Source organism: Opisthocomus hoazin, chromosome 4, assembly GCF_030867145.1.
Source record: "Opisthocomus hoazin isolate bOpiHoa1 chromosome 4, bOpiHoa1.hap1, whole genome shotgun sequence".
Taxonomy (NCBI): Eukaryota; Metazoa; Chordata; class Aves; order Opisthocomiformes; family Opisthocomidae; genus Opisthocomus; species Opisthocomus hoazin.
In genome coordinates this window covers 53,817,817-53,841,270 of record NC_134417.1, presented here as the reverse complement: position 1 = coordinate 53,841,270, position 23,454 = coordinate 53,817,817, and the positions used below count along the sequence as shown (strand labels likewise).

At 39.0% G+C, this 23,454-nt stretch overlaps 1 protein-coding gene across 10 annotated transcripts in view; it reads right to left on the bottom strand.

Annotated features, from left to right (window-relative positions):
• Positions 1-23,454, bottom strand: part of SATB1 (SATB homeobox 1) — a 93,954-nt gene that overhangs the window by 38,949 nt on the left and 31,551 nt on the right. For all 10 annotated transcript variants that reach the window (XM_075419045.1, XM_075419041.1, XM_075419046.1 and 7 more), the window contains 2 exons: positions 8,453-8,564; positions 5,356-5,810 (listed from right to left, as the gene is read on the bottom strand). In XM_075419045.1, coding sequence (XP_075275160.1) covers positions 5,356-5,810; positions 8,453-8,564 — 567 coding nt within the window. The remainder of the gene's footprint in view (positions 1-5,355; positions 5,811-8,452; positions 8,565-23,454) is intronic.

The following is a 23,454-nucleotide window of genomic DNA, read 5'->3' as shown; positions in this document are numbered from 1 at the left end:
ATCCTTTTTGCACTGGAAATGTACTTTCTTAAAATGTTACCAGGTCTCATTGAAAAAAAGAAAGTTTACACGTCATCACAAGTATAATTCATTACTAATTGCACAAAAATGTTCAATAAATATTATCAGGGCTTTCAAAAGCTAATTATGAATTTTTTAAAACTGGAGATAAACTCAAGTGTCTGCCAATATGAACAAAAACACTGTCTGTCTGGCCCCCAGTTTGTCTCCTCTTTGAACATAATCACTGATTCGAATAGATTTTATCAGCCTGATAGAACTTCAAAGCTCCTAGAAGAAAAATGCAATTTGCCCAAACCTCCCCAAAACACACAGAACACCCTCGAATCCTATCCCTCTCCGTTGCAGGGTGCTCCCATCCCATGTCCAGGTGGAGGATTATTCACAAGCTCCACCCACAAGCCTGGATCACTGCCAAGTAAGTTATAAGCAGACACATTTATCTACGTCGCTTAGTAGCAAGAGGAGAGCTGTCATGATAGTGTAATAGCACCTTTTTACCTTTTATTCAATAGTGATATGGATAGTGTGCTTTTTCTTAAATTACACTACGAAGAATTATATGAATACAGTGGCAATTTCTGTTATACTTAAGCAGGCAAATTTCTCTCTACCACATAATTTACAGAACTCAAATTCAATAAAACATTACATGATGGTCCATTACTGTTATCAATTTTGAATAATCCATCTTCATTTTTCATTTTACTGGAAAATAAAGTGTGCCAAAGACAAAGTGGAAGAAAAAAAAAACATGCCTGAGAAGGTGGTTTGTGTAAACTTAGATTTTGTTTTAAAATTACATGGAGCCGTTTACTGCATCCAAGCATTCTCCCTCGAAATAGCAATTGCCCAGAATTAGCATGAGCACAGCCGTAAATACACAGAAGTTTTCACATATGAGAAAGGGCGCTATACATGAACGAAAGGCAATGTATCCTGGCAGCTAATATTTTAAACAAGCATGGGGGTGAAGCAGAAAGGAGGTGGAGAGAAAAGGTATCTGGCAGAAACACTGAGAAGTGCTCAAAAAACCTTGAGATGAAAAACTGTCACTGGTGGGAAGAAGAAAAATTGACAATAGTCAGACATGGCAAAAGCAGCAAAAAGCACTCCCCCTGCTTTTGCGAACATGGAGCCAAGAGGTCACCTCCGTACAGCAGCGCCCGAGTTCATGCAGCAAATGTTATGGCTGAAAGTGTACACAAGCAGCGACAGGCAGCCCCGAGTTACAGTTCCAACCACAACCATGACTAACACGATTCCTTGCTCGCGCAGTACGTACATGTCACCCCGCCACGCACCAGGTTAAGCTACGCCTTCCAGTCAAATGTCAGACTCACTTGTGGGAACCCAAGCTTTCCGTTTCCTGACTCATATTTACATTTACAAACGCCAGGCAGAAATGGTAAGAGGAGTTTGTTTATTTGTTTAGGGCTCCAAAGGTGGTTCAGCGGAACAAATGCCGACGCTCTGCTGTAGCTCTCTCTCGAAGAACAGAGCAGAGCGGAGGGCCTCCCAGTTCAACTGCGGATTTGCAGGGGCAGGCTGAGCCTCTCTGTGCTGGGAGACTGTGGTGGGGGCTGGCGGAGGGCACCACGCTTTGGGGGGCTGCCCTGATGCATCGGCAATGTCCCCTCACCACCGCTCCATGCCACCCAGGCCAGCGAGCTGCTCAGAAATGCCATTTTCTGGCCAAGAAAGCGCAGGAAAAAAATGAACTTGCTCTTTCAAGAGAGCAGAGGTGTCTGCACAGCACACTGACATCAGCTGGAAAATATATTCCATTTATTAATTCGTTAAAACGGCAACTGAAACACTACCGAAATTACCCTAGTGAACAGAGAGACCGGTAGACACATTTGGTAGCCGTGCTTGAGGCAAAACTCGGATCTGCTATCACAAATCCTGACTCAACATACTTTTCCACGGTGCGCTGCGAAGAGGGGCTAACAGGATTCAATCTGTTTCTTCGCAGCCAGTGAGCTGGAATCGCAACTGCTGAGCAACAAACGACGCTTCAGACCCCACTGGGCTCTGAAGCCTTCCTAGAAGGACTACAGTGAAATCTCTTGCGGGGAGAGTGCTTCACCCTCCGAAACCACTTCTGCTCCCCACAACAATTGTTCTGTTGTGCCTGCATAGACGTTAATTTTCATTCAAGTCATAGCTATCTGGACTTCTCTTTGATTACACTTTGCAAGACACATTGCTGAGAACTACACATTTTTGAAACTACTATTTTGAAGTTAAGAGTAGGGGAGAAGTTATGCAAGAAGATATTAAGAACACCCTTTCAATTTTCTGAGGTGTGGCGGAGGGTTTTTCTCTGCCTTATAAATAGACAATAATTTTAAAAAAAGATAACCTAGTTCTTAGAAGTAATTTTACCAAATTCTTTCTTTTGGGCTGGGAGGAAGCTGAAATATTTCTAGTCAACATTTTTTCCCAAAATATAAAATTCCTGGAAATTAGAGCCAAGTGTTGAATTACCACATTAAGCTGGTAGAACTCCCTCTTCCCACCCAAAAACCTCCACTAAATTCTGTATTCATATTGCAGAGCACTAGTCTATAAAACAAGAGTATCTTCAGCTAGTTCCACCAAAGTCCATTCTTATTGCCAAAACATTAAGCTAAATTACTCTTAGTTTATAGTTCACTTCCTTCGTTAACTTTTACGCTGAGAGCTTATCTCTCCCCTCATCTGAGACCAAATCTCGACATCAGGGGTCTTTTGTGCAGAACTCCCAACTGATTTCAGTGAGATCTGCTGCCTTCAGATATTGATGGCATGATATGGTCCCTGGACACGGCTCAAACATGCCTATGACAGTTTCAAAAATGTCAGTGGCAAGCCTGAGTTAGCTTTTTATCTCTGAAAACAGTAGATTAATTTAAACAAGCATTTTCACTTGCTCTAGCCAAAAAAAAAAAAAAAAAGACAAAAGATATTACATCAATATTAGAAAATAACTTCTAAGTAGCATCAGTCATTTAAGTGCTGCCCTAATTTTAGTTAAATGTGATGTATCCTTGAAGAACCCGAGATAAACACCAAAGTACAGCAAGCAAAACAAATTTAAGTGCTTTCATACAAGAATCACAGGTATCTCTGCATGTATTTATACTTGGACATTAGCTGTTACTGTGGGTACAATTAACAATTTTCAGTTTTGCAAAGGTGAAATGTGCCCACAACAAACTCCTCTGGATTTCAATGGGGCTTCACTTCATATTAAAAGTATGCTGAGATATTTCTTGGTGACACTGAGGCTAACATCGCCTAGGCTCCTAGTATCTTTCCTTTCTGTTCGCTACATAACAAATGCTGCAAAATCTTATGTAGCTAACTGCAAATACTAATTTGATTCACTAACACAACTTGTAGGATATAGGGATACAACTCTGTGTTCAATCAAGTAGATCTGGTTGCAAATTGCCAGAATATATTACATACATATTTCCTATCTCTTCACGTGATTTGTTTTCAACACTCATTTTGGGGTTTCCTCCCAGTTTTGGGTCACTTTGAACACATTTTACCAAGCTGGTTAACCACAACGTCTGTGGAAGAATTGAACTTTAAACAAGTATTTAATAACATTTGTAGTAAGAAAAATTTATAGTAATCAGGAATCTATTTTTGCACTAGAAATCTAGTTCTACCGTTGCATTCATCACATCTCAAGAGCATCTTCTCATACTGTGTCATATAAATTCAACATCCAGTCAGAACCAATCGTCCTTGTACTTCAGGTAACAAATACTGCCCTTGAACAAATGACAGACCAAAAGCTGTATGGAAAACTAGCTGACAAAAGCTGAACAAACAACTTCAGAGGCGGAAGAAAGCTGAGAGAAAACAAGCTGCTTTTAGGCAAGTCTGACAAATAAGTAAATATCTAATAAACTATTTCTTTTCTGAAATATTTGCTTAGCTTTTTGTCCAGGTAAGATGAAAGCTACAAATCATGGTAACTTGAGGCTACTGTTAATATTTCAATACTTTACAGTATCATAGTTAAAATATTAAAGGAAACTCTATCTCACTTATTTGTAAATATAACAGCTGACACTGCCTGAACCCAACTGACATAAGTAATCCTTGAATAAGTTCATGTATCCCATGAAATTTGGTCTGAAAGACCCAGATCTTGAAAACCTCCTCTGCTGCTAAGAGGAAAGACACATTCACAGAGAGTTCGCAGAGAATTCACACAATGATTCTACTTTCTTCTAGCTTAAGGCAATAATAATTCAGAACAATTAGAAATGACATATGGATTCAAACTTGGTACCTGTGCATTTGAAACAGAATTTTTATTCTCTAAGCTATGCAGGGAGAAACATCAACATTTCAAGAGAAGCTCACATTGTTATTTTTTTACTATATTCTACAACAGACAAATACTTGTTCGTTAAGTTTAAAAATGTGGAATCCAAAGCAAATTTATCTACATCTTTTAAAAATACACCCTATTAAAAAAAAACCACAACTATTTTATTTTCTGTTAAAACAGACTTCTAAAATTTTGAGATCTTATTATTTGCATTAGATATACTGACATTTCTTCCATAATTTCTGCTTGATTAAATTCCATGCAACATGGTATTAAGTTAAATTCATAGAGCAGAATAAATTATAACAGGGTTAGCTTCTAAAACAGGTGTAAAAAATAACACATTTTAGTGTTACTTATCAGCTTTGCTAAGGCTAGTTTTTTCTGCAATGCAGAGCTGAAGTATATGTTCTGACGTGGACATTGGCAATCTCAGCAGCTACTGTTTTTGCACCAAACTATAGAAACACACGAAAAGAGTAGATAATCTAAAAATATTTTTTTTGTTTTAATCTTTTCAGAAGCCTGAAAAGATGTTATTATTAAGACTTACAATAGAAAATAATAAAAATAAATGCAAAAAGACCATCCTCAGGTACACCTGTGAAAGAAGACAGGTTGTTCAGTGCATGCACGTGGTCAGTATGGGTATACCTGTGCAACACAAAAGGCAATCTGTTGGGTGACTTTGTGAATGGTTCAGCACAGAGCTGTTCATGTCCTTTCCCAGGAAGTTTAAGTTATTCATAAGCCATCATAACTGGAGAGAAACCAAGGTGTATGTCAGAACAGTGGGTACTGCCACAAAGCAATCATTGAAGATTTCTGTACTGTATCAACATGGACGCCGGTCCTGCAAGGAAGCGTGGTTCCTTCATAGGAGTTGAGCGACAAGGCAGAAATGGGGACTTTTAAAAGGTGACAAGTACTAAACAGAGAGAAAGGAGGGACTCTTAGACTGAAAAAAAAAAGAAGAAAAAAAGAAGACTGACCTGAGTTCGGTTAAAAGCCACACGTGCAAATACTGCCTGTGAGATTCCTGCTCGTTTCAGTTCATCACGGACCCACTGGTAGATTTCGGAAGACACCTCTGTGTTTGTTGAGACCTGCTGCTCCAACGGCTTGTTCATGGATCTACTGACAGGAGGAGGGTGGTTCAAGTACTGTTGGTTTAAGGACTGCTGGGCTAGAAGTCTGTTCACTGCATACTGCTGGTTCAGCAACTGGGCCATTACCAGCTGCTGATTAACCAGCTGAGGGCTAATGGGAGTAGATACAAGTCCAGGGTGCAGGTTTGGAAGCGGGGTCCGAACTGATGGTTGACTACCATGAGAAAGCTGAACAGGGGACGGAGGCTGTTCGGCTGTGTTCCCTGGGACTGGCTGCTGACCAAAGTTGACATGGTTGGCACCTTGCTGGGATAGTTCAGAAAGGCTATCCATCTCAACTACGGTGGAAAAGAAACATTGAAAAAGCCAACATAAGACTGAAAATCACGAACTTCACGCTCCTCACTAAAATGTTTTGTTTCGTGCTAACAAAAATAAATATAAAACAGCACATTCGGGTTCAAGCTTACTGTACTCTCCAGCCTAGATCAGCAGGCTCATAACATCACTGTTGCGGCTATTTGCCTTCAAAATTTACCCACAAATAATGGCGTAGTGAATACTGTTTTTTAAAAACATCCAACAAACTGCCCACCATCATCACTGGGCCCTTGGAGGAACCAGCAGAAGAACATCAGAGGCAAAACCATGTGCTGAAACCACATATGGCAAAGCAGTAACTTCCTGAGAGCTTCGCAAAGTCGCAACGCAACCAAACCACAAGCATGCGGCTGCAGAGCGCATCCCCACAGCGATGGATGCGAGGGACTGCAGACAAGGCAGCAAGTAACTGGAGAGAGGGCAAAGACAAGAGATGGGAAACCACTCTGTGCACTGCAGAAGATGCGGGTGAAATGGCAAGTGCATCCACACAACGGCTAAGGAGGGCTTGTATGGGAAGGCACACCCTGACCAGAGAGAGAGAAGCCCCCGGTGACCGGTTTTGCTCCTCCTGTGGTGTCCCTGCTGTGACATCTGCAGTTCCCAGGCACTGGAAATCTGTAACAAGCAGGGTGGGGTGTGGACCTCCCCATGCTCTGCTAATTTCTAGATGTTGCACCAATTGTATGGGACTGCTAGGAACTAGTATAATTTATGTAAATTACACAGATGGGCTGCTTTATCTTGCAACCATGTATGCATGGTTTTTTTCAGTGACTTGCAACATGGTTGATTTTTTTTCTTATATTAACTCATCTGCCTTGACACACCCTCCTTTTTAATTAACAACACAGTTTTTTACACTACAAGAGTGCTTCCAGCTCCCCTCTTGTGCATGATAAGACAATATAAAATATATCTAGGCTGATGTAAAGGAGTCTCCTTTTTATCAATGTATGCCACTTTTTCATTTTAAGCAATCTCAGTTCTAGAGCTTTAGGAACGCTGGTCTGGAAATAGCTTTGAGAAAATATGCTTTATTTAAAAACCAAAACTCCAGTATCTTCACAAAAGTGTCGAAGCAATTTTTTTCTTACACTAGTAAAACATAATATTTTTTTTAAAAAAGGCAGTGTCTGATCTTTTCATAGTAATTATGATCTTCACTAACAGGCATTCAGTGCAAGACCACCCTTTCCTACAGAGGGACGAGAGCTGGAAGAAGCAATCAGCACCTGGATTTCCATTCGCAGCCCTGCCTTCCCCCTCTGTCCTATCATAGGCAGAAATTTAAAAAAAAAAAGCAAAGAAAGAGGGCTGTTCTGCAGAGAGGTCTGGTGCCCATAGCTTGGATCAACGCCCCAGCAGAGCACTCGCTGCTCCTCGTCCATGTGGCATGGCCTGTCCCCCCAGCATTAGGAAAACATGCACACAGACACGTGTGTGTCCTGTGCACTGGCTTCACTGTCCCCAAATTAATGGATGGCGAACCTGCCTTTGCAGGTCACGTAACGCAAATTTTGCAGGGGTTGCCCCATGCAGGAGCAGCAATGGAGGTGGGAGAGGAGGCTGTGGAAAAGTCACCCCCCCCATGAAGGAGCTCTGCTGCCTTGCCCACAGACCACCTGAAGCCAAGTGAATTCTCACCACTGACTTCGGTGGTCTGGGAAGAAGGGTTCAATGTTGCACAGAAGGTACAAAGTAGATAAAGGAAAGAAGCTGCCTTTTTTCACTAGCGGAAAGTAGAGATCAACCCAAGTGGGCCATTCACTTGGAATAGTAATTCAAGCAATTATCACAAAAGTGATGCATTGTCTTCATTACAGCCTTAAGCTATCACAGGCAAGGAACCCGTTTTGGTAGATGAATGATTTTGCTTCAAATACTGAAAGCTAAGTCAAGCTCAAAATTCAATCCAAATTGAGGTCTCATTTCTTCATTCAGTAAAAACTACGTAAAAATTTTCTGACACGAAGTGTTCAAAATTATGTTAACAGGTTTAAGAAATAGTTTTAAAAAGGGACAATACAGAAAGATGAAAGGTATTACAGAATTAGTATGTCCCACTGACGGATTCTTTTCTCCAGTAATTTACTCATGCTTACTACACGCAGAAAATTGTCACAACTATTTATTATAATGAATTGAAATCAAGAGTCCCAAAGTTAGAGAAAGATATGAATTTATAAAATTATAGCATTCTTGTTGGAAGGCAGTGAAAGTTATAGAAGCCTGTTTCTTTAAATATACATTAGTCAGAGCAATAAAAAAAAATACACACATTAAAAAAAATCAGTCCATCACAGTTCCAGAAACAGGTTTTTTAAACAATTATTCTGGGCAGTAGAAGATCTCTAGATTTACAGAATGACAGCTTTACATCTTTGGCAACCCAAGTCAGTTTGGCTGTTTCAATAGCAAATATTTATTTAAATGAATTCTTTCACTATATATGTACTTTCTATATCTACTCATCAAAAGCATCCTAAACTTATCGTGAAAGGACCTGGCTTCTCATATGACTGTGACAGACCTCAATGTGACACATAATGGTATGTATCCACCATCATAGCAAATTTCTGGGTTTTTTTTTGCTTACCCATCATATCTTTTGCCTTCTTGAAATGTTTATACCACCTTCCAAATTCCTGACATTTTGCTGCTGAGACATTTGCATAGTAAGTGCTGTTCACAATGGAAGAAATCATACTCTGTGTGAAAAGGGGAGAAGAAAAAAAAATCTGTAATACAGAGCAGTACAAGTCACAGCACAAATTATTTCAATTGTTGAAACCATTATATTTTTAGAATTTGAGAACCATATTGCATTTTTAATCCTATCATCCAAAGCCTTTTAAAAAACTCATTAATTGAGTATAAAAACAAACCAAGGTATATTGTAAATGGGAGAAAAAAAGCAGATGTACTAAGGGAAGAACAAAAGTTATCGACCAAGAAACATCAGGCAATGGGATGGGCTCTGGACAGATGATGCTAATCTTGAAAGTGCATTTCCTTTGTACTATTTCTGTTTTAAAATTTGATTGACCCTTCACGTGCCCACACAAGGTTACAGGCATACAAATCCTGCACTGACTCCAAAAATGCAAGCAATGCCCCAAGTTATCCTTGCCCAATCCCTTTATGCCACTTATCACAGGGCAGACCCCAGAAAATCGAAGGATGAAAGTTTATCTGAATGACCCATTAGTAGGATAAAATAAGGGGGGTTACAGCAGAATAAAATATGTATGCAACAAGCCAAAATGAGCCCAGAGATGCTTTTCCTGAAGAGGGTATTATAAGTGATTTGCAAATACAGGCTTATGAAAAGCTCTTATTGTCATGTCTAATTTTGTATCTGAATATCAGCTGTAAAATAGACCAAAAGATGATAGAGACAATTTTTTCTCAAAGGTTCTCGAGATATCAGATAGCTACAGTGAGAAATTTACCTTCTGCTCAGTTTTGACCAATTTTAAAACAGTGGAATTTACAATGCATAAAACTTTCAGTTCCAGTACATTCTTTTACAAAATCAATTAAGACTAAGCCTTGCAAAATGAGATAATGCTCCAACTTGAAAATTATACTCAGCATATGATGTACGAACAACAAAATTAGCAAATGTAATTTCAACAGACTGAACTTTGCCACTCTTGGATTTCTATGTGGAAAGTAGTTACTTTTAGCTTAACTACAGCAATTGTCCAGCATATTGAGAAAACAATGACAGTCGAGAAGACAAAGCTGTGATTATTACGTTTCTTCACTATTCAGCATGTAACATTTAGCTATATTTGTGCTGTCGTAAAATCGATGTACAGCATCAACCCTTTGTTACACAAACTGCAATAACCACTAGAAGAAATTTTGGAGTAAAAATGCAATAGATATTACTATAAGTCTTCTTTTATAAGGCTAGTTCAGCTTCTTAGTGAAAGTATCTTGATTATTGATCTTAGTGAAGTTCATTATAACCATTTGCTAATGTATTACTCAGTAACATGGTATTTGTGGAGGCTCAGAACTGCTAGTGAGGCGGTATTATTTACGCCAAACATGGACAGCCTCTACTCACCAGGCAGCTATTTTAATATTTCTCTGAATCACCAAAATTCTTACCATTCCTTGATATTAATCTGGCATTTCTGAAATTAGATAGAAGCCTTTTGTCAGTGGTATAAAAATAGACTACTGCAGCTCTAGCCTGAATGACCTGAACCAAGTTCAGCTTAACCTAATTTCAATTTCCAATATAATAACAGTACCATTAATGTCTAATACTCACAAAATTATTGTTTAAGCTCTTTTACAGACTAAACCATTTAAAAATGGGCACATGATATGTAAGGCATGATTTAAAAAGTCCTTTGGATCTGGACTGGTGAATTATATGAACGCACAGTTACTGCACATGCAAAACCTGCAGATCTGCCTGTGCAAAGTGGGGAACTGCACGTATAATGGGCCACCATCCCATATTAACTTGTGCGTATTTTGTGGATGTCATTTAGACTTCAAGGTGGTTTTCTCTCATTTTACTTTGCCCCTTTCAGATGTCTTCTGCTGCCCAACAGTAAGTATGAAAACATGTAAATTAATAATAATTTTAGTAAATTACCTACTATTGATGAAGATGTTTGTCTAGGATTTCCTAGTCCTCATTTCCATGTCATATCAAAGAAGATATGCCAATGACATGGCAGTTTGTGACATCCTCTGGTTCTTCAGGAATAAATTTAATGCAGTTGCACTATTTTACAACCAAATAGGGGACCGATCTGTTTAAATAACACTGCTAGGTATTTTAGCTTCTTTGACACAATGTGAAGTTCAGGATCTGATGGCTAATATTGGGATTTTTCTCCAGTTCTTCAAAGTAGATTAAAAAAAAACCCACAGACATTATCAACAGATTTTAAAATGAAAATTATCCTGCTTTTTCTTCGAGAACACTTCATGCAAACATTCAAGTGATATTACCTACGCTAAGAATCCTCATCAGGAGGAATCAATGATTTATTTACTAATTCACTGAAGGCAAAATTTTACAAGCCAGATAAAATATTACTACCTTGTTAACTCAGAAAATAACTTGACAACACTGAATTTCATTGTTTCTATGCTTTATTTATTATCTTGTCATCAAACCTGAAGTCATGTCAGAGCAGAGAGATGCACTTTGCTATAGAAATTCCTATATAATTTCTATTGCTGTAGATTTCCTATGTTTTAATGGTGATCTACATATAAGAATGCCCACTATGCCTAGGGCCTAAAACTGAAGATTAACCCTATTAGTTAGTGGTCTTCAGAGATCCACAACCTAGACTGGAGGCATACTGACATTTTTCTTATTTCTCGGGTCATTACACATGAGGAGCTCCCCATGTCTTGTCTTATACTTATCAATAATCAAAATGAAAATGGTTGTATTTGAAGCACGTCTTATTCAGGTACTACTGTACATGGGCACTCCTTATTTGTGAGGCACAGAAGCAGATGCTTTCCATGTACAAGCATGACAAATATAAATATATCACACATATTAAAATGTGTTACGTTTATCTCATGATCTGATTTCTTTTTCACACGTTGCAAAGAAAATTGATAGAAGGCAAAAACTGGTCCCAGATCCGCAATCTTCACCTATCTCCTAGAAGTTTATCCTTGAAAGTAAGTTGCGAGACTTCAAGATCCCAAATTTCCTTCTTTCCCCCTTCTCTACCCCCCTTTCCCCCCCAAACCACATCACTTGCAGTCCTGTTCCGAGAATCAGGAGATGTCATCTGAAATGGTGCCACCTTCACAGAAATCCCACTATTCTGGAATGATACCATCTGCTGCAGCCCAAGTGCTCTTTTTTAGCCAAATAAGTTAATTATAATTAGGCATCCAACAACTGTGTGGAGGTAGGGATAGAAATCGTTGTGAAGTTCAGCTGAGGTTCACCCAGCACAGTTTGAATCAAATCCCATTCTCTCAGGAAGATTAAATACCAGAGATTTGAAAACCAGGCACCATCATTTCTCAAAGAAGTTGGAGAACTCTCTGGGGGAACATCTCGAATCTCAAACAGAGCTCTTTTCGCATGCCCATCAAATAAAACCCGACAAAATGGTAGCATCAGACACTTTTTGTATCGTGCCGGCATCTAACGCGAGGTGAGTCCTGCGGGAAGGACCCGAGCCCTTCACGCCGGCTGGTCGCTGCAGCCACCGCTGCAGGTGCTACAAGGGAGACATTTCTGAGCCATTGCCTCTAACACTGCTCTCCAACCAGGTGAAGTGTTGTTCGATCATCACTAAAAGTATACTGTTGTCCTTTTTGCAAAACAACAAAAACAATGTTAATCAGGTTAATTCAATCATCTAAACCAAAACTGTTCATGCTTTTCTGCCAAATCAACCAACCACAGCAAAATCTGTTATCAGTGATTGCTCAGCTTCCAGTCAAAAAAGCTTTTAACCCCCACAGTCCCAAAACTTCCCCTAAATAACCTTAAAATTATTTTTATATGGGCAGAATGAGGTTGTTTTCATGCCTCATGAAGGGGTAGTTGGGCTGCAGTATTTACACAGAACAAATACTTGCTAACAGACTTAGCAGAGAGTAACAGACACAGCAGCTTCCCAAAACAACTCAGCTGAATTAGATATTGGGGATTCCTTTGCAAATGAAACATTTCCCTCAAAAGGAGCATTGTAACCAAAACTTATTTAGGCCTTCCAGGTTGTTTAACCAGGAAAAAAAAAAATCCAAGCTTTTTTGCAACTCATTCATCGGTGTTTAAAGCTTCAAGCCTGCTCAGTGGAAGGGGCAAGGGCTGCAACAACTTATTTACACAATTATCTAAATACGATTAAACAGCTGATGGACAAATATTAAACTGGAAAATGTATAGTCATTTCAGCTTAATGTAATCCTCTTTTTGTAAACACCCAAGATGATTTTTTTTTCAACCAGAACAGTCCTGACATCTCATAAGCCTAAGGGTGAATAGCAAGAGATTGTTTTTGATAGTTATAAATATTCAAAAGACATGCAGACCATCTGCTTTCATAATACAGGTAAAGCAAGACTGAAATGGTGACTGCTGTATAAAAATGGTTCTTTTAACAAAGTCTTCCTCTCCTCGAAAACTATAAAGACAGATGTCAAAAACTGTTTACACAGGGTAATCAGGAGCGTGCAAAATGTAATATTCCTTTTACACACAGTGCTTGCTAAAGAGATTTTTTTTTTCTTTTTCTTCCCATCTGTGTGTTGCAACACATTTCTACAAGTTAAAAACATTTTTTCAAACAGAGATCTCATGAATACCCAAAAACATGCTATCTGGTTTCTGAATGCTAATTAATTTCAACTAAGGAATCTGATTTTTTTTTCTGTAGGAAGGAATGCATGCTTTTGAAATGGAGTACTTCAACAATAACAGACACTGAAAACAGAACACCCCACAAGTTTAATTTTGCACTAGTTTGACACTGGCTATTTTCACAACTGTTTTACATTCAAACCCGCATCTGCTAAATCTGGGTATAAGACAGAGAGGAACTATTCTCCCGCTTTTCAAATGAGATTTGATTTATGTTTTACTATTTATCAAGTTTTTCAGCATAAAGCCTTGTAACTACATAATGGTTTTGTCAAGTGGTAAGTAGAAGATACCTCGTCTTCCAAGCAGAATATGAACAGTGCTGCCCATAAACCCTAGTCAATTTTCAGAGCTGAAACACTAATCTTGACAGTAACCTTTTAATGTATTATATTAATGGCACAGAGGCGTTAAGCACCTTTTTTATAATTCTCAATAAAATGAACATTTACTGAACAATCTGTCAAACTACTGGCTCCATTTTTTAAAGCCAAACTTTTAAGGCTCTATTCTATTTCCTCTTCCGTAAATCCTCCACTTTACATCCCTAGACACCAGCAGGGTAGCATGTTCCAATGCTGCAATCCTAAAATGCCTTTAAAGAAAAAAAAAGACAAAGAAAAAAAAAGAGAAAATCTATGAGCCCTTCTCCCTAGACCTAGCTTGAATAGGATAAAGTTGCAGAACAGAACTTAAAGATTTGGGGGGGAGGAGAGATCTTTTCAAAAAGGACAGAGAAACTTTGTTTCCTTGATCCTAGCCACTATCAGTGGCTTTTGTTTGCACAGAAGTCGCAAGCACCAGTTTTAATAGGAGCCAAACTCTTAGTAGTGCTTATTTCTCAGGTGACTCTACGTTAACATTTTTCAAATGAGGAGGGAACACTCAAGCCCCAACCAGATAACACACCATTATCCCCAAATCAAAGATTTTGGCCTGCCTGAGCCTACGCCAGCCCATGTACTGCAAAAATCGAACCAGGGCAAAATGCTGTTCCTAGCATTCTGGTATGGCAGAGAATTATCATCCACCACTCTGAATAAAAGCAGACCAAATATATCGGGCCACTAGCTGTTTTTCGGACAAGGAATCACAAAATGGACAGTTTAATTGCATATGAAGAATTACATTTAATTCCTTGGTCCATTACCTTGAACTATAGCAAGTAACGCAATGGAATTTGTTGTCATATGCCCTATAAACACATAGGACAAGGGAAAAACCCACAGATGGACAGAGAAGAAAAAAACTTTTGTTTGTGCCTTTGGCATTGCACTTGGATGGCTATCTGACCTCCACACTGTTGCCAGGGTCAGGAGAAGTAAGGATCTGCATGGCAAATGATGGTCATTTACGTTAAAACTGCCTAAAGGCAGATTTAAAATGATGGCACGAGCTTTTCTTCCAATACATGAGCATGTCTTTCCTCCTACCCTCATAAAGTCGACGTTATCTCCTCCTCCTTTTCTGCCTTATGTTGTCTTTAAATATTAGAAATGTACATATTAAACATAAAGCTACATCAAATGTAACAAGGGAAGATACAAAACAAAAAGAACCTCAATCATACATACCTACATATACACATATATTTATATATGTATAAAAATATACCCCCACACCAGAAGATTTTTCAAATCAGAAATGAAGATTCAGCATCTGAAGGAACTGATCCTTGTACTATCTTTGCCATTTTGTAATGTAAATTCCCAGTTGCTGCATGACAGAGCAGCATTCTCCCAATGTTTTCCGAGCATCTCCCACTGACAGATATAAATAAATCTCAAATAAAAAGCTGCTTCCCAAGATACTAGTCTTCTATCTACAAAGGTTAAAAGCTTAAAAGAAAGAAAGACAGGTAGGTGGGAAATGTTAAGTCAGATTTGAAGAACTTCGTAACTGTTTTACCAGCTTTATGGCATTATGCCTGAGACATAAAAAAAAACAAAAAAAAACCACCCAAAGAACAATAAGTCACAACCTCAACCTATAAAAGATAAGGAGACATAACACATTTTTGCCTTCATTGTCAGATGTCCAACATGAATCTTTTTAAGAATCCTGATCTTTATTGCACAGCATTTGTAAATGACAGGTACTTTCGTAGAATTCCTGGCTAAATCCTTCCTAAAATCAACCTGGATAAAACCTAAAGTGCAAAATAATCAGCATTTAGTAAGTTAATTCCTGATTTATTCATGGAATGAAAATGGTCCTATATTTTAAGAGGTTATTTATTACACCTTAAGATTTTCATTCTGCAAGTCCCCTTGCCAGAAGAGCTCTGAAACCCAAGACTCGATGGGTAACAAAAGCACTATCCATTTTAGCCAGGATCTGCTCAAAAAAGCTATTATGAACTAACTGGACTGCTTTAAACTGCTCTTTTAGTGTGAATTGAGAATGTCCATTTTCAAGGGTTCTCCCCACTGCTCCTACTTTGGTGCCCATTACAAAGCCATCTTGAGGCGCACAGGCAGAATTTCTGCTGGATGAAGCCAAACCCAGAAGCCGTGCTCCACCTGTGGCAGGACTTCAATGCCACAGGACGAGAGCTGAGCTACTCCAGGGAATGCTCCATCCCTCCTTCCCAGTCCTGTAATGCAGAGAGAGGGTCCTCAGCCCCAACCACTTCCCTCTCCAGGCTGCTGCTGTTCCTATGCTGGGCAACGCACTACGTGAAGTCTGCGCGCCCACGCTCACCTCTTCTCCTCGGGATGCAAGGAATGAGACCAGAGGAACCTGGAGGCCAGGAGGACAATGCAGATTGCACGCAATGGATCCGGACAGGGCAAACCAGCATTTCTTGTACAGGAATAAAGGTTGGGGTAGGTGGGACCTTGGAGATCTCACAGAATGGTGAAAATCTGGAGTAAGAGACACCTTCAGCCTTCCTCTCAGGTGGATTGCTTTTAATTTCAACCACTCTGTTCCAGGCAGGTCAGAATGCTTCCGACTTGTTTCTTATCTGGAAATGCTAATCCTAACGCACATGCTGCCAAATGCTGTCCTAATGTAAATGCTTTGTGTGATAGGGAACATTTTAGATCTATTAATGCATTAAATTCATCTTTGGGTACATAAAACTTCTCCACAAATATGAAGTATATACATTCTCCTGACAGAGATGTTGATAACTGCTCTATCTTCAACCAGCCACAATGATTATTTTCACTACAGTTTTCGTAAAAGGCTCTTCAAAATTGCTTAGCATTATCCACCACGTTAAGGAAAATCTCCTTGCTGGGAAATAGGACATGATTTTCAGCAAGTCTCTTCTCGGATTCCACTGTTCTGCTAGGCAAAGCATCAGATATCTGGCATGAAGCTGAGCCCTAAGGCACAATGTCCAGACAAGAAGTCATCAGACTCAGTAGCACTAACAGTTGTCTTGCTGAATTTCTTTTGCTGTTTAGGATAAGCCTTTTCTTTGATCTCTTTTCAGTTTTCTACACAAGTTTTTACAGATTTTTAAAGCCAAAAGGGACCATTTTGAGCATCTATTTGGACTCTGCATAAAAAGAGACCCTAGAAGTTCATCTAGCAATTTCTGAATTCAGCCAATTACCTGTGGCTGAGCTAGAGCAAACATCTGATATTGATCTGAAGACTTCTTGTGCTGGATCTTTCACCACATCCCATGGTAATCTCTTTCACTAGATACGTACCTTTTTTTTTTTTTTAAAGATGTATGACTAGCTTTTAGTTTGAACTTCATTGATTTCCGCTCCTAGTCCGTGCATCTCTCATGCCTCTGATTGCTTGCTTAAATACTCTTCTAGTGCCAAATGTAACATCCCTTGCCTATCCTTTGTTTAAATGGTTAAGTGTCAGATCTACTGTTTCAGGCCATGTGCCTCTTTATGAGCCACCTGTACATCTGATTATTCTTAATCATATAGACCCAAATTCTATGAGGACATCTATGCTGCTAAAAGCACATGAAAAAATTATTTTTGTCCTGAGAAAAATGTAAAAATTTGTCAGGAGAAAAATTATTTATAGTATGAAATTTGCTATGGATTCTTAACTTCTCCTGAATAAAATCATACGAAGCTGACATTTTAGGCAGCTATGTTAGCCAAGATGCTAGTTTCGCCTCTGTGTTGCTGCCTTTCACTGACAAGAGTTTGTGAAAAGTATAGATGCTCTGAAGAATTCATAAAAAGATGCAAGATTCAGTGAACATATCTTGACAGAGAAATGTTCCAGCTAGCTTTCCACGTGGAATACGCACATGCACTTTGAGGGTCTATTTATTAAAAAAAAATTTCTTAGTTACCATTTATATTAAAATATATAAATTAAAAAATGTATCTAGATTAGGTTTAGCACACAAAACTTCTCCTTACAAAAAGTGAATAATAAAGAACACAGCTTTAAGAGCTTGGGGACATACTAGTTGGCAAGTATATTTTGGTGTGATTTTATTGTGATACATATATACGTATATATAAACAAACCTCCACAATTCTGAGAGCGTAGACATACTGATTCATATACAAACACTCTAGGTAAACTTCAGGAGCTGAAATCTTTCCATCCCTAGAAAGGCTATTGGCAATAAAGTCCTTCGCATGTGCCTCAGTTGTTCATCATCACAAAACTTCTTCTTTTCCACAACAGTTTGCTAGGAAGTATCAAATCCTTTGGAAAGGTGGCACAGCCACCAGGCACAGGTTATGCTTTAGTGCAGTTTTCCCCTTCTTCTGGCACAAGCTTACAAAAGAACTGCAACTCTCAGTGTAGGAAATCTTAGTACTTAAAAAATAAAATTAAAATAATTAAAAGACAGGTGCATATGAGAAGAACCTTTCATGTGTTTCCACCCCCGGGGAACAAAAGTTTTTTCCTTTGAGTAGTTTATTCCATGGCTTGGAGTGAGGCAGGTCGGAGGTTGCTGCTGTCCTGAAAAACCTGTCCTTTGATCACTGCTGCAAGGCACCAGGGGAATCTGATACTATTTGTGCTGTTCTTAAAGACGTGTCCAAGGAAAGAGAGACAAAGCTCACCCTCATATTAGGTTTTCCTACCACGTTTCTTGGAAATAAAAAGGAAAAAGCTAATTATTAATTTAAAAAGAATGAAAAAAAAAAAAAGGCGGGGATGGAGCAAGCTTTGAGAGTTTTGCTTAGGGACTGTCTGAGAAACACATCTTTTCTTCTGTGATGATCAGAGCCAAGCACTGTAAGCAGTCTGGTCTGACAAGGTGAGAGTTGCTCATCTCTTAGCATTGCCTCTCAATAAGTGGGTCCTGCTTTGCTTTCATTCCTGTCAGGTAAAAGACTATTACCAATTCAAGTAATTCTCTCCAGACGTATCCTTATGCCTACACCCCTGTGTCCCCTAACACACGTACCTCAGCTTCAAATCTGCTGACAGTGACGCTACAGCACCTAGAGAATTTGGTCAGCTTTTGGGTAGGTTTTATAACCACACTGATTTCTGAGTCTCCCACCACTGCTAGTAATAACTGAACCAGTCAAAGAAGGTCTCTGCAAACCAGTCGCAGCAGTGATTAAGATGTAGACATACGTGTATCTCCTTGCCCTTTAAATAGAAGGCTTAAATGGCGATGTGGATAGCAGCTTCCTAATGGACAGAAATTAAACTCCATTTAATTCCTGAGCAGACACTTCCAATGCACAAGGTTTACCACGCATTTGGAGTGGGGAGGGAGGGGGGAAGGAAGCAGCCGCACGCACAACTCACTCTACCTCTGACAATCACCAAGGAAAAGCAACATGAGGACCAGAATGGCATAAGTGTGGCAGGTGTGAATTGACCTGCACTGGCAAAGCTGCGAGCTGGGAAACTTGCAAATCACATGGTTGTGCAATACTTGGCTCCAGTCAGTGCTATCATGTTCTTTATAAAAAAAATAAAAAAAATTAACAAAAAAATCTTAAAGACACGTACATCAAGTTAAGGGATTAACTGTCAAGTGACGTTACTGAAACAGAGACAATATATTTGTTTATTGTTAATGAAATTCAGTTAAAAGTGAAGGAAGTGATAAAGAAAGTACTGTTTTGTAATGTATTTTACATAAGAACGTAATATAGAAAGGGAAGTGCAATTAAATCTTAATGTGGACTTTTTTATTTTTAGTTTATCATCTGGTTTACATTTTGAGCCCCTTTGCAGCAGTAAATTATGCTGGCATTTCTTAGGGAATAACTGCCATGTTAATTTAGTTTAATAAAATAACTGACAGAAAAGGGGGAAAAGAAGCAAGAAGAGACAGTGTGTCCCCCCCGCACTCCTTATCTTTAGCTAAGTATTCAAATGCTTTCTATATGAATTGTCCGTGGTCCAACTCCAGCACCATGTAATAACACAATACATTACAACACAGTACAATACAATCTTGGGTTTCTGTAGCGCCCTTCATGCAAGCATCCCAGGGTGCTTTACAATCATTATGAGTTAAAATTAAAACTGAAGCACATACAATTCCTAATAGAATCATTTTAAAAATGCTAAACAGAACAAATAACTTTTAAGTCTAGATTTAAAAGTCCCAACAGCCAGAGCTTTCCTTACTTCAATTGGCAATGAGTTCCGAAGCTAGGGAGCAAAGCGACTAAAGGCTCTCTCATGTTATGTTAAAGGATCTCTCATGTTGTTTATACTTGTGCAGTACTATACAGCTAACAATTTGCCAATAAGACGAAGAAAAAGACTTATTTGCAATCTTGCTTTAAAGAACGCTGGAGGAGTGGCTTGTTAACCCTCTAATAAAGTTATGGAAAAAAAAAAAAAACAAATCAGGGTTCGCACTCAGCCGTGACTGCATTAAGAATTATGCGAGAAACATGAATGAATGAATACAGAATTTTGTAGCAGAGCATTACTTGACTTGCCTCTTAACCCACTAAATGTAAAAAGAAGAAAAGCATGGCGTTATACATACATATATATATATATAAAAGAACATCACTGCAAATATTTAAAATGCGAGTTATTCTTTATACCATTCTCAGGACCACTGAGTGAAAACAGAAGTCGAGCAGGGCTCAGTTCTACAACACACGCACATTTTAGAAGGAAAACGTATCAGAAGAAAGTGTACTGTGTTCCTTTTTTATTCTGTCACTTCCCTAAAACTTGAAGTCCATATGATGCAGATAATCATTCACATGACACAGTTCTCAAAATTGTAGAGACGCAATGCCAAGTGGTTAACACACAAAGCGGGGAGCACAGTCCCAAAAAAGCTATTCCCTTACAAACCATGTATTTTGTACTTTGTTCACAGAAGAGCCTGGCGGAAGACAGCTGCTTATATCTCCACACAGTTGACCGGAGCTGGGGGGGGGGGGGGGGGGACACTCAACAAAAAAACCTGCTAGCACCATCCCTCTATTGGACTCTTGTCCACTTTTTCAGAAGCAGAAACATAAGACCGCATGACAGCACAGATGCTACGGGACACGCTGACACCTTAGAAAGTACTCGGAGGTCAGAAACTGCATTTATCTGAGAAACTACATACATTCCCCTCCTTCTCACAGGAAGTCCAGTCCCCACAATGGTTTTTTGTATAGAGATTTTGACTTCCTCATTATAGTTAATTGTAACGAAGAGGCAGAAAAAAAACCTATAAATTTTCAATAGGGTGCTGCCTAGATGAAACAGCTGTAGACTGACATAGCTTCAACACTGAGAGTGTTTAGATGCATCTGAAGAACACACATCAGGGATCAAAATATGAAGCAATTGAAAAGTTGAGCATTCTGGGAATGTCCTCACATAGCTCTACCAACATGCGTATCCCATCCTTCCCGTTCCGCCAGCAACAGGCTCTGTACTGCCCATTCTATCTGGACGACTAAAAATCATGGGCACAAACTTTAACAGTTAATTGAAAATGTTTTAAAAAAACAGATAGCATGTCAGCTTGAAAAGACATCAGAGTGAATGCTCTTGAGCAACTGAGGGGTGGGTTGAAAGGCCCTGCCTGCCAAAACCTAAGCCCAGGCCCGCAAGGATTTACTTCCCTGAAATAATTAATGACATCTTTAAAATCTAAAGTAAAGTAACTTCTAAAGTAGAAAAAGGAGCTGCATTCCTTACTCAGGTTATTAGTTATTGGGGGAGGGGAAGGGAGGGGGAGGAGAAGGAGGAAAGGAGAGAAGAGAATCACAAGTAACAAAGAAATCCAAGGGCTTGATCTCAGGTCTAGGCAGGTAAAATTGAAAGAGGAGGGCAAAAAACCATCTTTCAGTTTTGTAAAGCATGAATTAAAAATTGCTCATAAAAATTATGCATTTTGGCAACTCTTAATAGCTAATTCCTTGGTTATTTATAGATCTGGAAATTTTGATTTTAGCAAATGCAACTTTTTTTTGTTGGCATTTTGGAGGAGCGGGGGGTCAGGACATCAGCAGGGAAACACAAGACGATTTCCATTAGGCCGCTTATTTGCTATGACGGCCAGGTGCCTTCAGATCAGGTGAACTGAGAAACACTGATGTTCCGAGCAAGCTTTCTGTCTGGAGTCTCTGCCAGATCACATAAAGCCTGCACGATGTCTGCATAAAACAGCATGCAAATTCAGGGAAGGATCTTTGAACAAAAAAGAAAGTATATGATCTATATTGTGCCCATGTCAGATGCAGACACTGATTCACTACAGCACAGAAGTTTGATCAAAATACAGTCAGGATAGCTATATATATCACAAGCATAATACTATTCAGATTTCAGTACCGTATCAGCACTCGTTCTGTGTGTGCATATGTTTCGTGGAATGCGTATGTGTATCCCTCTAACTGAAAAAATACAATTTCCTCATCATCAAGAGCAAAATTATGTAAAAGACATTACAGACAGGGTGGGGGGTGGGGTGCATACAAATATCTTCAAAAAAATTCAAAATAGTAACACGATGCACGTAAATGGCTATGTCCGTAAGTATCACAGACTCTGGATGTATTCCATGAAAATATTGCATGTGCCCTACAAAGTATTTTAAGATATAATAAAACATGAGATTCAAGATCCTACTATACATCAGGCCTGGATTTTCTCATCTATAATGCACTGGCTATTGGCTGTCCTGAGAGTTATGCTGGCTATACTATGGGGGAAGAGAAAAGAATGAATACCTCGCTTCAGAGTGCTTTTGCAGTGGTTTGATAAAGTGCAAAAAAAACCCCAAAAAAACAAAAACCCTCAAGACTGTTTGTGAATACTAACAACAATCATTTAGAAAATCTTTTTGGAGAAAAAAAATCATGTGAGATAATACCAGTAGAAAAGTCAATGTCATTTGATCACTGCCATATTTTCAAAGCAGTGCCCAGATACTAATTAATCTCTACAATCTCTTCGTTTGGTAGGTGACTTGCTATCTTCATTTCATGGAAAAGGTTACAGGAACTCAAGATAAGGAACACATCTAAATGTTCAAAAGCACACAGTGAGTTTGTTCCAGAATTATCGAAAGAATTTCCAGCTTTTTCTGAGGCTAAAAGCCCTTGTTGCTCTCCTCTCCCTCATAAAAGCTTACCTAAATGTATATTAATACAATTTAATGTAAATATATATTAATATAAATACAGTCTGTAATATTTCAGTTATTTTAACTGTGGAAGTAATAGAGACTTCTACACTAAAAACCAAAACAGAGCAAAACTGTGAAAGTGAAGTATGAAAACGCTACAACTAAGCCTGAGTAGAGAGACGGAAGGACTAAGATTAAAGAAATAAATGCAACAGGCCTTCCTGTCTGATCACTTTTGAGCAGCTTCCAACAGAGTGAGGCAGAGTAGAGCTTCTGTGCAAGGGGCTGGAAATAAAAATTGATGGTAGAACAATTTCTTTACAACCTTTTGGAGACTAAAGAGCCAAAACAGGGGGAAACCAAGATCTAGGCCACTAGTGAGATGCATCAATTTAATGGAATGCACAAGACGGCCCAAAATTGAGCCCTAGACTAAATTCTAAGTTACCTTCCCCATCAAAGGAGGGCTGGAGAGGAAGCAGGAATGAAGCGAGCCGTGCGTGTCAAACGCAAGAAGTCTTTCACCCAGCATCTATGTATGCTGCTAGTCTCTAGCAATAAAATCTGCAAACCTGAGGTAAAGCATGAAAATACACACTACAGCACACAATTCAGAAAAGATCTGGCTTTTCCATGTGAAATTTGCAGTGTCCTTTTACCTTGCCTGCTTGATACCAAAAAATTTGAGGCTAACCCTCTGGACGGATGC